The sequence below is a fragment of the Typopeltis vanoorti genome, chromosome 12, assembly GCF_054136105.1.
Source record: "Typopeltis vanoorti isolate ZY-2024b chromosome 12, IOZ_Tvanoo_1.0, whole genome shotgun sequence".
Lineage (NCBI taxonomy): Eukaryota > Metazoa > Arthropoda > Arachnida > Uropygi > Thelyphonidae > Typopeltis > Typopeltis vanoorti.
The window spans coordinates 85,861,977-85,879,396 of NC_143560.1; the positions used below are offsets into that span (position 1 = coordinate 85,861,977).

General features: G+C 33.2%; 1 protein-coding gene across 2 annotated transcripts in view; it reads left to right on the forward strand.

Moving 5' to 3' along the window:
- Positions 1-17,420, forward strand: part of LOC150100956 (G patch domain-containing protein 1) — a 246,391-nt gene that overhangs the window by 166,643 nt on the left and 62,328 nt on the right. For both annotated transcript variants that reach the window (XM_090401354.1, XM_090401355.1), the window contains 2 exons: positions 2,501-2,679; positions 12,287-12,414. In XM_090401354.1, the coding sequence (XP_090257480.1) occupies positions 2,501-2,679; positions 12,287-12,414 (307 nt within the window). The remainder of the gene's footprint in view (positions 1-2,500; positions 2,680-12,286; positions 12,415-17,420) is intronic.

The following is a 17,420-nucleotide window of genomic DNA, read 5'->3' on the forward strand; positions in this document are numbered from 1 at the left end:
GATGTGGGTTAGGTGATCTGCTGTGAATTTTGATAGGCAAAATCCAAGCCATTTGGCTCTGATCCAAGTAGTGTGATTTCTATCTAGAATGGTAATACCAAGTAATGATCTTTCCATTTTTCTCTGGGTAATCCTCAACTTGTTAGTCAATTTTTGTGTCCAAGTCCATGTTTCACTTCTATATGTTATGACCAGAAGTATATAAATCTGAATATTTTTCTTTTAAGGCAGACTGGGATGTTTTCTTTGAGTGTTTTCCAAAGGCTATTCAACCAAGTTGAATTCTGTTTATAATTTCTTCTTCACGGTCTCCCTCTACTGTGATCTTTTGTCCTAGGTAAACATATAGTAAAGGTTACTATATCAGTGTCTTGGTGTTCCATTTGTATTGGCTTTTTTGGTGATGTATTTATTATACATTCTTTTAGTTTTGTCATTTATATCTAATCCTTTCTTTTTACTTTCTGCAGAGTTTCTTAAAAGAACAATGTCATCAGCGATCATAGATGATTTAGTTTTTTCCAATCCAGATTTTTAAAATTTTCTTCTAGGGCTACTGTAAATAATTTAGGTGAAATGGCATCTTCCTGTCTAACTCCTTTTTTTTATAGGAAAATTCATATTTGTTCTTGATTTTATAGCCACAGTTGAATTTTTATATATATATGGCTAAGTGTATCAACGCAAGTGTTTTCATTTCCTTGATTTTTTAGAGCTTCTAAAATAGCTAACATTGAGATTGAATCAAATGCCTTTTCAAATTCAATAAATGCAATACCTAAATTGGTATTCATTTATCTTTTCAATGATTTGTCTTATTACATATATATGATCAATACTGCTGTAATTTTTTCTGAATCCTGCTTGTTCTGGAGGTTGGCAAAAATCTAATTTATTTTGTATATTGTTGAAAGGAGACTAATATGGCAGTAATTTTTAATATCTTCTCTGTCTCTCTTTTAAACACTATAATAAGGATAGCATTATTGCAACTCTTCTGTCTTAGACTTGATGTATAAATTTTACTTAATGTAGTCATGACTGGTTCACCTGCTTTCAGAACTTCTATTGGTAACTCATCTTCATCCAGTACCTTTCCATTATGCATGCCACCCATTGCATAGTGAACTTCTTCTATGAAAATTTCAGGGCATATTTCTTCCTCTTCCATTTAGGGATATTACATTTTTGTTTTATATTGGTTTAAGTCTTGGGAATCATCATTATAGAATTTGGCAAAGAGGATTCTGTTCAGGTTTAAAAGATCATAACATTAACTGCCAAAAATACAGCAAAGGCAAGCAATATAGAGGTATTATTGCATGCAAAGCCAAGCAATAACACCTATATATGATCATTTCATTATTTTTTTTAATTTAAAAAAGCTGCAGTCAAAAAAAAAATTCTTATTCAAGGGTGCTCCATAATAAAAGCTTTGCTTTTATGGAAAAGTAATAAATTATACTGCTTAAAATTAAAGCTGTATGCACAATCATTATCCCCACTATCCTTTGTGGAGATAGGCATAGATAATTAGAAAAGATGCTGAAAGAAAATCTCCAGTCTTTGAATGAAATACCTCTAAAAAATTAATAAAACACACTGAGCAAAATTTTAAAAAAATGAACAAATTAGATGATCTTGATAGATCACATATAATTAAAGATAATGTCAAATGACAACATTTGGAATGGTTTGGCCACTTAGATTGTATTTAGAGAGGATAGTGCATCAGATGCTGGATGAACAGATGAATGGATCAAGATTCACAGGAAAACAGTTGCATGGTTGCAGAGAATACAACCAAACATTAACTTCATAAGTCAGGAGATAGGATTAAAGATCTCACACAAAACACGTGTTTTGTGTGAGAAAATGGTGAATTGCTATCCATGAGAGGTTCAGACTGTCCTAGGATAGAAAAATAATAAGATTCTTATGGACTATATCTAAGGAAAGACAGCTATAACAGTTAAAGGAGGCTGTAATGATTTCATTTAGTAACATTTCTTATGGAATATTTTGAGCGGCAAGCTTATGCTGTTAATATATTCCATAAAAATGGTACCAAATCATTTTGTTTCACAAAATCATGGTCATTATTGTGATCAAATCACTTGTGTATAAGTTTTGCCCCTTTCTACATGACAGTACAATTTGCATTTTGCAATTCCATTTTATAGTCCTTTATTATTTGTGTGCGCAGGGGAGAGGGAATAGACTGAGGGCCATTTCAATATTTAATATTAATGATGTATTAAGTTTTCAACCTTTCTTGGATGGAATTGACATAAAAAACTAACAGCATTATTAGGATAACACTTTTTTTTTTTTTTTTACCTGAAATCATATTACTAGATAAAGTTGTTTTTACACATTTTGTTTGTTGGTCATTTTGTTTCCTTCATGTTTTGTTCTTTCTCATCATCAAGACTTACTGAAATAAATTGAAAGTGCATAACATTTTTTTTTTTTTAATTCATTATTTCTTTAATTTTAGATGCTTTGGGATCACTTCAACCTCCTGGCATGACAGAGTGGGAAAAACAGCGAGAACAAGAAGAATTCCACAGGGCATCTATGTTATATCAACCGTTATCAACTACACTCAGCTCTCGTTTCACCTCAGGAGCTTGTTTAGAAAGTGATCAAGATATGCAAGTCAAACAGGATCACAAGGTATGAGTTTAATTTCCATTGATTTAAGTTGTTCTCAGATTAGTGATGTATTATTATCCTAAAAAATTGCAAAGGTCACATGATAGTTGTTCATTTCAGAAAAATAAGAGGAAAATTCTATATGGAATTATTTCATTGAGTTAAAATAATAGGTAGCCTCCATGCACATGGTGCTATATACAGTTGTTCAGGTTGTGCTTGACACAATGTGCCACATTTCGTGGTGGCCATTCATGTCATACATATCTTTATTATATTAAAGCTTTTTTCATTTTTTTTTTTTTTTTTAAATTAGAAATGTATTTGCGCCAAACAAACTTATAATAAAAAGACAAAAACAGGATCTTTATATATTGACCCTGTTTTTCATCTTTTTTATACAGAGGAGAAAAGAGTTTGATGATTTTGCTTTAATTTTCCAAGTGATATACACACTGAATGGTGAGTATCTTCGAATTAAATTTAAAAAAAAACAACCTGACAGTATTAGTGTAATGGCTAAATTTGACATTTCATATTATAGTTTACATCATCTGCCATTTGTTTACTGTATCAGAATGGTGTTGCTTAGTTCTGCACGTATACTTTCAATGATGAAAGTACTTGTAGATTTCAATTTCAATTATAACAGATATCACTATGTAATAACTAATATTTATTTATGGTAAATGAATACACAGACATAAATTACAGACTAGTACATAATGATTTGCTTATTGTATTTTAGCACTTGTTTATTTGTTATGAGAATTTCCTTAGTACAAAAATTTACTGCTGTTAAAATTTAGTTGCTTGTTACATGCATGTTATTTTATAAGATAAAATGCTAATTTCTGATCCTGATGATTTTAAAAAAATCATCAGGATCAAAAAACTAAAAACCATTAAAGAAGAAAATGAAAAAAAATTATTGGGATCATTGAATAAATTTTTGGAGAAAATAGATGGAATGCCAGAAAAAGGAAAGCTACTAACTTCAGCAGGATGAATATTCCTTCCTCTGTGTCAACCATAAATGATGAATTTTCTGAAAAACTGAATATAAACCCAAAGAGTTCATTAAACTGAATATACTTTCTATCATATTAGAGTGTCCCATTTTAAATATTAGACAATGGCACTATTATTGAAAATTGCCTGCCAGAAGTTTTTGAAACTTATTACTATTATTAAGAGAGACCTCCAGGCAGCCAAGAACTCATCAAGGGAGGCCATACTATTCACACCAGCTGTCATACCTGTTATTGAATTCATTCATGCTCCTTGCACACACATTATCCAACGGCAATCCATTCCAATCATGCACTACTCTATGAAAGAAAAATCTAGCTTCTTTCTTGACAGCATTCATTCTCAACTTTCATGGATGCCTTCACATCCTTTCCTCACCTTCCATAAAATGAAAAATTCTATCTACTGAGATTCTGTTTAACCCATTCAGAAGGTTGTAAGTCTCAATCATATCACTCCTCTTTCTCCTGTTTGATAGTGTTTGCAGCTGACAAAGCCAATCTATATTCCACAAACCTGATATCATTTTTTCACTCTCCTTTGCAATCTCTCCACTGTATCAGAATCGCCATGGAAACCAGTAGATTAGACCTGCATGCAGTGAGCTCTTATCAAAGCCTTGTAAAGAGGTAAATGACTTCCTTATCTTTATGTGTCAAGGTTCATTTCAGCATTGCCATTATTCTTTGAGTTGTATTTACAACTTTTGCTATATGACACTAGAACTTCAACTTCCTGTTTACAAAAACTCCAAGATCCCTAGCCTCATCAGTTTCTACAAGCATAATCCCACAGATATAATACAACATTGTATATCTAATCACACCAGAGATCATGATTTTACATTTATTAACATTGAAATGATGGCCATTTTCACATGCCTATTCAAATCATTCTTCAAACAGTACTCCTGATTAACCTACCTATCTTTGCATCATCAGCAAAAGCTGTATGTCACATGTCAAATCCTTCCCAATGTCATTAATTTACAGATTGAATAACAGTGTACCAAGCATTAATCCTTGAGGCACACCACTGGTTACCTTGAATCTTGCAGATTCACACTCCCTACATATGAATTTTTGATATCTGTTGTCAGTCAGTCATCCTCTTATCCATGCCAATAGTTTTTAATCCAGTCCCATATTTTCCAATTTATGCAACAGTATTCCATGCTGTTCTCGATCGAAATCCAAAAGCATCATGGTGTATCCATTCCCCTTGTGTAACTCAGTGGTAACATTATTATAAAATGTGAGCAAGCTGCTAAAACATTACCTTCCCTTAGTAAACCCATGCTGTTCATTGCAAAGTAGAAATTCTCTGTCAGCCTGTAACTGGATTCAAGGCATTTCTTATCATTAGCAGCATGCCCCCTCCCCTCTCCTATCCTATCTATCTTTACTTAAAATACTCTACTCTTTGCACCTTGATACCAGTTAGTACATCTGCTTCTGATAGCCAAGTCTGACTAATGTCTACAATATGAGGTCCCAGTATGTTGACCAAGGCAACAAACTACTCCTTTGTTTCTGATATTCTTAGCATCTGTGTACAGACATAACAAATTACCTGTATGCTCTTCTGCATACGAGGGTGGTCTGAAGTTCAGCCTCCACCATAGATGGCAGCACTATCGGCAAGATTTTTTTTTTTTTTTCCTAAGTTGGTACATCTGTCATAAGCATCTGTATGAAATTGCAAATCATTCTATGAAGTAGTTTGTTTTATACAGTTGTCTGTATCCCTTGAAATGGATAAAATTGAATATTGTGTCGTTATAAAATTCTTTGTAAAAGAAGGTTTAACACTAAAAGAAATTCATTCGAAGTTCATAAAAGTTTATGGGCACTCTTCTTCTCACAGTATATCAAAAACGCACTCGCATGAAAATCTCTAAACAGTGCTTTGAGCATTTTAACAAGAATGAAACTGATTTTGTGTGTTGATTTATTACTATGGATGAGACTTGGATTCATCATTACACACCAGAATCCAAACAGCAATCAAAACAGTGGACAGAAGCCAGTTGTTCAGTGCCAAAGAAGAAGTTGGTTCCATCAGCAGGAAAGATCATGGCATTGGTGTTTTGGGATGCTAAAGGCATTGTGTTTATTAATTATCTTGAAAAGGGTTAAACAATAACCAGGGAATATTATTCCAATCTTTTAATCAGACTAGACGGAAAAATTCATGAGAAAAGACCTGGTTTGCAGAAGAAAAAAATCATCTTTCATCAGGACAGTGCACCTGCCCACAAAGATGTTTTGGCAATGGGAAAATTAAGGGACTGCACTATGAATTGTTTCCCCAGATTTGGCTTCCTCTGACTTCTATCTCTTCCCAAAAAATACTAAAACTCTTCCTCGCTGGTCAGCATTTTTCTTCGAATCAAGAGGTGATTGCAGCTGTAGAGGAGTTTGCAGCTCTTACTGAGAACCACTACAGGGACAGGATAATGGTGCTGGAGCATTGCTGGAATAAATGTATTAGTCTTAAGGAGGATTATGTTGAAAAATAAAAATAATTTTGAAATTATAAATTTGTTTTTTTTTCATTGTTAGGCTTTTCAGACCATCCTCATACACTTGTCTGTGGTCTACATGACACAGTTATTACACATGATTTGTTTCAAATGATGAAAAAAAATCACTAGATCCTGGTTACTTTATTCTACTTCCAAGGATTCTGTATTTTGTCTATCTATATTACAAACTCTGAAAATGGGTGCAAAGACTAGTACCATCATTTATCACATATTCTTAGTAAATATAAATGAAGAAATGCACGTCAGCAATAGTGTTAAGTATTCAAAAGTGAAATCTGATTTGAAATTATTGATTTTCTGCTAAACAGAAACTATATGAAAATTAGAATAAAAATATTGCCATGCTGTTGAATGAGTAATATACATGATTTAGTTTTGCAAAGCAATATCTAGAGCAGTGGTTCTTAACCTTTTCAAAGTCACAGAACACTTTTGATTATAAGAAAAATTTGGAGAACACCAAGAGCATTAGGGTCATAAAACTAACAATAAAAATATGCATGGACCTGCCTTTTATAAAAATGGAACTTATTTTAATGCAATACTTGAGCTTGTCACCTTTCAGCAATATCAGGTCTGATATGTGATATAGCTACCCTCATCTCTTTGTCTATATTAGTAAGTCTTTCACACTTTTTATGTTTGGGTTAATATTGAGAAACCAAGCTCTCACAAATATGTTGAAAACTAACAACATTTTCAGTGCCCTTGTGGAGAGAGCTGGGTATTCAGCTTGGACAAAAATCCAAAGTTCCTCAAGAGTTATTTCAGAGAATTTCATTTTTAGAGTACGATCCATTGACAAGGTAACTAATTTTTCTTCTTCTTGTAACGAAAATTCATAACTCTGCGTATTAACTGTGCCAAATGGATTTCGTATCCTGTCATAATTGTGTGTATTTAAGGAGGAAAGTAACTTATCTTTTCTTCCAATATTGTTAATTATAATGGAAATAATTCCCTCGACATGTTTATTCAGAGCAGCCATTTATACTCAGAACTGTCATGTGACATCTTTCACCGGCAGAACACCGGTTAAGAACCACTTATCTAGAGAATCATCCAAGAAACTTTACAAGCATGATAATGTAAATTTTCTTCATTTGGTAGAAACCATTGCAAAATTTCATAACATTATGGCAGAACATTTTTGCAGAATGCAAACACTGACACCAGATAATTAAAATAATAGGAGATGTGATGAATGAAATCATTTTGAATAAGTAAGAAATGGTAATAATTACTCATTTACGTTAGTACTGCTCCTGTTGTGCAAGTCAGGTAGAAGAGACAACAGTTATTGTTAGATTTGTGAATTTCTAAAATACAAATATTTCTCTATGGGAACTTTTTGGTATTTTGTTCCAGTAGATGACATGACTGAAGAAGGCTTATATATATATATATATATATATATATTTTAGTAGACTTATGAAACTCATTAGTAGACAAAAAGTGGTCCACAATTCTTCCTATATGCGTGGAAAATGTAATGGACTGTAACAGATGACCCTTGAAGACGAAAAAATTCTAGGGCATTATATATTCGTTTTTCTGTACATTCTTTAAACTTGGTTGTCAGTGATTCAACAGAAATCTCTTTTGATACTGATGAATTTTTATATCATCCAAGAATGACACAGCTACTTTTTGGCTTCAACAAAACATTGGAGTGTACTGAAAACACATTTATCAAACATAATATTGAAACTATCAAGCAATTCTACCATCAAGTATTTGACATCATGCAACTAAAAACTCAGTCAGTATGCTCTTAGAAATTGTTAATAATATTGAATAAAGATATATATATTTTAGAACGCAAGCCCAAGGTTTACTTTAGAAAATATTCGCTTTTAAATTTATTTGCTCAGTACAAATAATCGCTTGATGTTTGAAGTAAAATAAATGTGATAAGCAAAATGGTATTATTCAGGAACCAAAAATTCAATGCATATAATGCCTTTGAGAGTATTAAAGAGATTAAAAATTCTTCAAAGATAAAATAGATAATGTTTTCAAATATATATATATATATATATATATATATATTGACAACAGTTTTCCAATGTAGAAAATATTAGAAAAGGAAGGAGAAAATTCATTTTTACTGTGCATCCCATGATCAGCCTACATATGATCTAAAAACTAAATTTCAAAATCAGTTTCTTTTTTTCTATGCTGGATACAGCATAATCTTTAAAAGAAAGGTGAAGGAATATTATGACTTTTCAATGTTCTAAATGACAAATGAAGAATTACAATATGTAACTACTGCAACTATACAAAATTTTACAATTGAAATTGGCTGATGAACACAGTAAGGAATATAATTATATTGATGGGATATTATTATATGAGGAACTAAAAAACCATAAGTTGTGTTCTAATATTCAGCATGGCACCTTTTGAAGTACAATATTATGTTAAGTTTGCAGGAATAATTTACTGGATATGACTATCATTTCCCCTAGATTACAAAAATATTATCATTCCAAACTAAACTACATAAACTACAGTAAATCAATTGCCGTTCCATATATCTGTCATTGCCATCACTTATCTCACATTATCCTTTAATGGAATGTAAACAGTAAAAGGAACGAATTAAATACAAGATTAACATTTGGAAAAACATGATTTTCATACCATTTTTTTCAATTCTTCTATTTAGTTAAGACACGTTACTCATTCCCCCTTCAATTCAACAACTAGCACCCCAGAATCCAGTTCACTGTTTAAAAAGAAACTGGTCTTTTTTTAGACACTTTAATCAATCACATATCTTCCTAATGGTACTCTTTCTCAATTTTTCAGAAACCTATCCACACAAGTAGATTAAAATAGCCACTAATTTCTGTTCCATCAGCTTACTTCACAGCAAAACCTACATTTTAAATTAACAAAATAATTGCTCCTCCCTCCATCTCACATCCCTCACAACATACAGATTATAGTAGTGCTGTTACTGTTCTCTATCTGAGGCACTATATTAAAAATATGTTGAACTTTAAAGAAATATAATCTCTGCACTGCTTTCAAATCCCATATGAGAGAGCAGATGAAAGCTGGCTACCCTTACCTGCTCTCCTAGAGACCAGTTCTTCTCCCACCCTATCCCCATCTTGTTCTGGGTGTATAAAATGTTCCTTGTTCTTGTAACTCATAATATTATAGACAAACTTGAAAATCTGCCAATTTTTACCTTCAAGAACATAAGAAAAAAATATCTCCCATCACAATTATGGTCAGTCAGGTCTAGCTGACCATGCCTAAGACATCTACACATAATTAAATGGAAAAAAACTACTGTGCTTCAATGCTGTAAATAGAAACATATGGAATAAAATGCAGATTTAAAAAAATATGAAACTTTAAATATGATCGTATGCAATTCACCAACATTTGGAAAGGAGTAATTCTTATGTTGGAACCTCCATAGCTTATTTGGTATAGACAAGCCCTTTGGTTGGAAAGATCTAGGTTCGAATCTTGTCTCATACAGAGGTTGGGGGGGGGGGGGGCTTCTAGAAACAGGTTTTTCTTGCCTCAAAACAAGCCCAGCCCTATGTACATGCATATCTACAGGCATAGGATAACTGCGAGATAGAAGAGATTAGAGCTTCACCGTGTTATCTTTGTACTGCACATTATGGATCTCAGGTAAAGATTCATAATAGTTAACCTCCTGGATGGGGATGAGGCTTGGCAGGAATTCTTAAATCCCAATAGCCAATGCTCCTGGCCAACACCCAGAACACCCTCTCAGGACTTCAGGTTTCTAGTGCAACCTTTCACTTATTTTTTGTGTGGTTTGTCTACAACATCAGTCTTTGGAAAAATAATAATGGATGATAATAATAATCAAACTGATATCATTGTTTTGATTGGAATTGAACACTGTTAAAGTTTCATACCAGGTAGACCAGTGGTAAGATGGGGATGATGAGATAACAATGTGTTATGGATGTTTATGGTGTGAAGAGATGCACAAGCCTGGCTAAAATGTAAAAACAATTGTCCAGCAAGGGACTGAAGAAAGCTGTTCAGGATGATGATGAAACACACAGGCACTATATCAGTAAGTGAGAATGAAATAGAGAAACCAAGGTAGTTCTTAATTGCTCTATCTAGTGGACTTAACTTGAGTGATCTTAGTATCCAATTTTTTTATGGTTTGGCTAGGTTTTAAGGACCAGGTAGATACTTGTATTTGCTTCAGTGAAATAAGGTGGCCTTTTTCTAGCATGTCTTACAGTAGGTGTTCAGTTCAAAGGAGGGTCTGCTAGTCCTGAGTGACTATTGTGGTTGTGGTGGTAGTGGATGTATTCTTTTGCTTGGAGATCCTGGTGATAGCTGTCCTGTCTGTTTGGCCATTGTAAGAAAGATCACACTTGAAGAGAACTAGTAGTAGACAGCAGACAAATATAAGGACTATAGATGGTCCTTAGGAAGGAGACAACACTCTATGTGCAGTTGCATTGGCTAATTGTGGATTGAAAGAAATCTTCATAACCCACTGTAGCACAGTCTTTTCCCAAAAATATCAAATTATCCCATTTTGGTCTAAGACATGTCATCCATCCATAAGAAAAGAAAGTAATCTCTTGGGAAAGCTATACGAGGGCGGTCTGAAAAGTTCTGGGCCTACCAATGAAAAAACAAATTTATAATTTCAAAATTATTTTTATTTTTCAACATAATCCCCCTTAAGACTAATACATTTATTCCAGCGATGCTCCAGCACCATTATCCCGTCCCTGTAGTGGTTCTCAGTACGATCTGCAAAATACCCCTCTACAGCTGCAATCACCTCTTGATTCGAAGAAAAATGCTGACCAGCAAGGAAGAGTTTTAGTATTTTTTTTTGGGAAGAGATAGAAGTCGGAGGGAGCCAAATCTGGGGAATAGGGTGAATGTTCCAACAATTCATAGTGTGGTCCCTTAATTTTCCCATTGCCAAAACACCTTTGTGGGCAGGTGCATTGTCCTGATGAAAGATGATTTTTTTCTTCTACAAACCAGGTCTTTTCTCATGAATTTTTTCGTCTAGTCTGGTTAAAAGATCGGAATAATATTCCCCGGTTATTGTTTTACCCTTTTCAAGATAATTAATAAACAAAACGCCTTTAGCATCCCAAAACACCAATGCCATGATCTTTCCTGCTGATGGAACTAACGATGTCTTCTTTGGTACTGAACAACCGGCTTCTGTCCACTGTTTTGACTGCTGTTTGGATTCTGGTGTGTAATGATGAATCCAAGTCTCATCCATAGTAATAAATCGACACACAAAATCGGTTTTATTCTTGTTAAAATGCTCCAAGCACTGTTTAGAGATTTTCAGCAAGTATGTTTTTTGATCTGCTGTGAGCAAGCACGACACCCTTCCTGCACAAAGCTTTTTCATTTGCAATTCTTCATGCAAAATATATCCTACATGTTCTTTTGAAATGCCTATAGTCTCAGCAATTTCACGCACTTTGCCGGTCATCCAATACCATATCATGCATTTGATCAATGATTTCTGATGGTCGTCCTTCATGTGGATCATCTTCAAGGCTGGTATGGCCATGTTTAAACTCAGCAGCCCATTTCTTAATTGTCAAAAATGAAGGAGAAGATTGCCCATAAACTTTTATGAACTTAGAATGAATTTCTTTTTTCTTCTCTTTTACAAAGAATTTTATAACCCCACGATACTCAATTTTTATCCATTTCAAGGGATATAAACAACACTTTTGCTTCAGACAGCTGTATAAAACAAACTACTTGATAGAATGACTTGCAATTTCACATGGATGCTTGACAGATGTACCAACTTACAAAAAAAAAAAAAAAAAATCGTGCCGATAGTGTTGCCATCTATGGTCGAGGCTGAAAACTTTTTAGACCACCCTCATAAGTGAATAATTGTGTATTTACAAAGGTAAATTTGAAAACCATTTTGTTCTTAATCTTTACATGGACTTTTTTTTGTTTCATTGCTGTGGAAGCATTCCAGAATTACAGTATGTCTTTTTTTATTTATTTATTTCAATGATATAGACTGATAAGAATGAAAAAGTGAAAGCAGCAGAAAAAAAAATGTTTGGTCATTTTACTAGAGAAAAATTTGAATGGCATCCTGCTCCACTCTTATGCAGGCGTTTTAATGTTCCTAATCCCTACCCAGAGTAAGTATATTTTTGTTCATTATCAATTTGTATTCAGTGTAGGTTATTTAAAGAAAAGTCACAATTAAGGATATCCAATTTACTTATTGTGAATTTGACTTATAAAAAAAACATACTTCACACAAATATTCTGGTGAATCATGCCTTTTTCTAATGATCCATAACCCATCCTTACTTTCCTCTCTGGCTTAGATCATTATCTACTGATATCAACAGAGACAGCAATATTAAATCTTTTTTCCTAGAAATATAACATTTATACTATATTCTCACTGGTGTAATTTATCATTTGAACAGATCATATAAATCAAAAGTTGACTCATGTGAATACATACGTATTTTGAATACATAATGCAGCTCTATTTAGTGATGTTTGTAACAAAAAAAAAGAAATTTAAATTCCAATTTGTCAAAAATGAAATAAAAAATATCTTAATATAATTAATGAAACTGTTTGGCACTTACAAACAGTAACAAAAAGTAAATAAAAAATAATAAAGGCATTTATTTTGATATCTTTTTTTTAACCTGAATCCCATTCACCATAAAAAGGTAATTGTATCATAGTTCTGGTTGAAGTTTCTTGTCTCATTCTTATATTTTGGTTTTAAAAAAATCATAGATTACATAAGTAGAGATCAAATTCATGCTAGTAATCTTTTTTCTCTTTAGTATCTTGCTTCTCCAGCTAAATGTTTATTGTAATCTTAGAGATAAGATGGTGTATAATTTACTTAACCTCTTGAATAGTAATAGTTTCAGCAATGCTTCCCATATATACTAGCACTTTTATTTTGTTGATGCATGGCCTAGTGAAGCAACTTTAGAAGCAAGATTATTCATTAGTTTTTAAGGTGTTTCATAAAATGCATAACCTATTAGTTTGTTTTGTCCATCCATCCATCTGTATGCATGTTATTCCTAAGCTTTTTGGCTAGAACTGATTCTATTGAAATTTGGTACTTTAGTCCTTTAATAAATCATGTTGTTTGAGTTTTGATTTAAATCAGACCATGTTTAATAGCAAAATTTGGCTAAACATTTTGAAATAACATAAAGCAATAACTCTGTTCAATCATATTAGATGAAGTTTAATGAAATTTTGTATTTACGATCTTTGTTATAATTTGTTGAGCTAAGTTAGTTTTGTGTTAACTGGATCATTTTTAGAGGGAAGATATGTTGAAATGATGCAAAATAATTCTGCATGACTGAATGGAATTTAATGGAATTTGGTATTTACTGGCTTAGCTAAAATTTGTCAAATTATCAACTGAATTTTGTTTTAAATTTTACTGAAAAAAATTAGGCAAAAGGATTATTATTATTACGGGGGAGGGTACTGCTTTACAACTCTCTGTCTCCACCACTCAATCCACCAACTACAACAAACCATCATCATCCATACCAACTCCATCTACTGCCCATCACCACCACTAGTATTTTCACTGACAATCACAAACATCCATGCCTACAGTGGGATTTGAACCTGCAGCCTTTTGGCTGGAGAACGGATACTCTAGCCAACCAGGCTGGATACAAAATATTTGTTAGAAATGACAATGAATAAAAATTGCCATGGTAACATTTACCATAAACAGTTCTAGATTCAGTTACTGTGATTAAATTTCTTATCAACCCAATGAAGTTCATTTTACTCATGTAGTTGGCTTCCTATCTATAAGTCTTCTCTTTAAACCCTTCCTTGAATATTCAGTCTTCTGACACTGATCATTGTATTTTTAAATGGTATTACTCCCAATATTTATAAAAAGGATGGAGAGGGGAAAAGAACTAGCTAATGAAGCCATCTGCTATGTAGTATTATCTGCTACTACAGAGCTTTGCCTTTTTAACTCCCATCAATTGCTTTCACACATGGCTAGTCTCATCCAGAAAATTCATTGTCTGATAGATTGCTATTTTTTTTTTGTTATGGATGTTGTTATGATCAATTTCCTGATATGTAACCTCAAGCTACTATGACAGCACTACATGATTTTACAGTATTATTAACCAGTTTACAAAAAAAAACAAACAAACCAGTATTATTAACTCCTATCTATGATTTTCCTTCAAATTAGTCTACTACATTAGGGAGGTTTATGATGCATCACTTACTGACACTGAAGACACTATCAGCAGTTGTCCTCAGTACAAGTACATGTAGTTTTTGGAGAGACTCTCGCTGAGATGTGTATGTGCCAGGAGGGGCTAGAGATCTGCCCAAGAAAAGTTTGAATGTGTGTGGAGATCATGATGTTACCAAAAGTAAGGAGAAGTGAAGTGAGATATTTCTTGGGATAAATAAGAAGACTGTTTTTTTAGTAACATTGAAGTTCACTAATTATTTTCATACCACTGAAGAATGGCAAGGAGATCAGAATTGAAGATATTTGGTTATCAAAGATATCGAAACCTTGAATAAGTATGCTGCATGCTAGCAATAATGAAACTATGGATAGGATTTGGAGACAGTAAGGGAGTCATTTAATGTACAGGAGGAAGAGCATGAATGAAAATACAGTGCCCTAGAATACTCCAGTATTGGTAGGGAAATCTGAGAATATGATGCTAGCAGTTACAAAGGATTGAAGGCAGACCACTAGATAGCAGACTCTATGCTAGACATAATGAAATGCCAAGAGCATCTGAGTTTCTCCAAAACTGTAGGCACATGTGCACATGCTACTGAACCCTATATATAGTATAGTTTTTTCCCTATATATACATACCTATGAAAAAGTTTAATTTATATAGGTGAGGTAAGAGATTATTATTATTACATGACACCTCTAGGGAGTCCAAGACTCATCGAGGGAGGGCACCTACTCTACAAATTTTCCCTTCCACCACTCAGTTCACCAACTACAATGAATCTTCAACTACCTTCATCACCAATGCCATCTATCGCCCACCACTAGTATTTTCGTAGACAATCACAAACATCCATGCCCAAGACGGGATTCGAACCTGCAGCCTTTTGGCCGGAAAGCAGATATGCTAACCACTCGACCAAGCAAGCTGGCATTAACAATGATAACTAATAATAAAATAAAGATACCAAGAAATTATATACCTGTTTAATCCTTTATCCAGGTGTAAGCAAACAAAGTTTGCGCCTGAAGTATTTTCAGGACTGGGACAACCCTTATATAGAAGCTAATAACTTCACATCACTTGCCTTAGTATCCCATAATGCAAAGCGCATATCCTTACAGGTATGTATAATTCTATGCATTATGGATATATATGTAAATATGAATATGTATATGTATATGAAAATATGATTTCTGCATTACTTCATCCTTAGTATCACCTCTGGGTCTGGCTCCCACTAAAGAGACCTCAATAATTCAATACCAATCTGGGTAGTGACCCTTCCTATAATTTGTTCACTTACACTTGGATAAAGGATTAAACTAAGTATATAATTTCTTGATATCTTTAATTTATAGTATAACCAAGTGAAAAAACTTCCAATAATAATACAATAGAACAATCATAACAATATAATGTAATAAAAGTTACGTGAATGTGAATAGAATCTTAGCAACCTCAGCATACGATTTTTTTCTTTCCTTATGAAGTCAAGAACTTTTGACTTTTCACTTAAAGAAGCACTTTACAGTTGGTATATCCAAATTGCCAGCACCACTACTCTTGCACTTTGGGGCTATTATTAAGTAATATAAGGATTACTTGAACACAAGCACTGCGATATTGTGACAGTCAATTCTGATAACCGAGGTGGCTACTAAGTGACTAATGGGCAGGTAGCATATACAGTACAGCATGGATATGCTGGACAAAGGATGATTCACGTCCTGGGCGGGATGACTCAAGATTTCATCACGCTACTGTAAAACTTAATTTAAAAACTTAAAAAACTTTAAAAAACTAATTTAAAACTTATGAATTGTTTATTTCTGGAATTTTCCATTTAATATTTTTGGACTAGGATTGACTACAGGTAACTGAACCCACAGATAAAGGGGACTACTGTGCTTTTTTTTTTTTTTTTTTTTTTTAAACGTTGCTCCCACTTATGAAAGGTTATTTGGTACTGTGGGTGGACTAAGGATTATTTTTTCTATTTTTCATCAATTTTATATCTGCAAACCCTACTTTATAGACCTAACATGGAAATTCTTTTAAACTACTTCAGGCCTCCAATAAACAGGATGGTGGTCTCGCACCGGTCGATGAAATTCATCTCCCACCTAAAATTAAATGTCTATGTCTATACATTTCACCATATTTATGTTTATGACATCACTAATACAAAGAAAAAATATTAGAAAATGTATATTTGTTATTAATTAATGTTATTTGTATTAATTAACTAATTAATTAATTATATTGACTGGACTAGTTCCACCATTATCCCAATCTACAAGAAAAGCAATCACAACAAATGTGAAAACTACTGCACCATTGCCCTTATCTCACATACCAGCAAGATTTTACTACACATTATTAAGGAAGGATTACAAAGTTTTATAGACCATCAGATCTCAGAAGAACAAGCAGGATTCAGAAAAGGTTGAGTAACTAGAGATCATATATCTAATCAGACAAATAATCGAAAAAGCAAGGGATTTTTAACTTAAGCCTTTATCTATGCTCTATAGATTACTCCAAGGCCTTTGTATGAGATGGGATATTTTATGGGAACATCATGCAAGAATTGGGAATACCAAACCATCTAGTAACCTTTATAAAGAACTTACATCAATAAAATCAAGCAACAGTAAGAATTGAAAACTCAGTGTCCCCTGCATTCCAATTTGAAAAATGTTCAAGACAAGGATGCATACTCTCACCATTACTATTCAACCTTTACAGCGAAACTATAATGAAAAGATCTTTCTAGAAAAGTGGAATGGAGGCATTAAATTAGGTGGCCGAACACTTACTAACCTACGATACGCATATGACACAGTGATAATAGCAACAAATGGACAGGAATTAAAATCCATCCTAAATCAATTAGAATGGGAAAG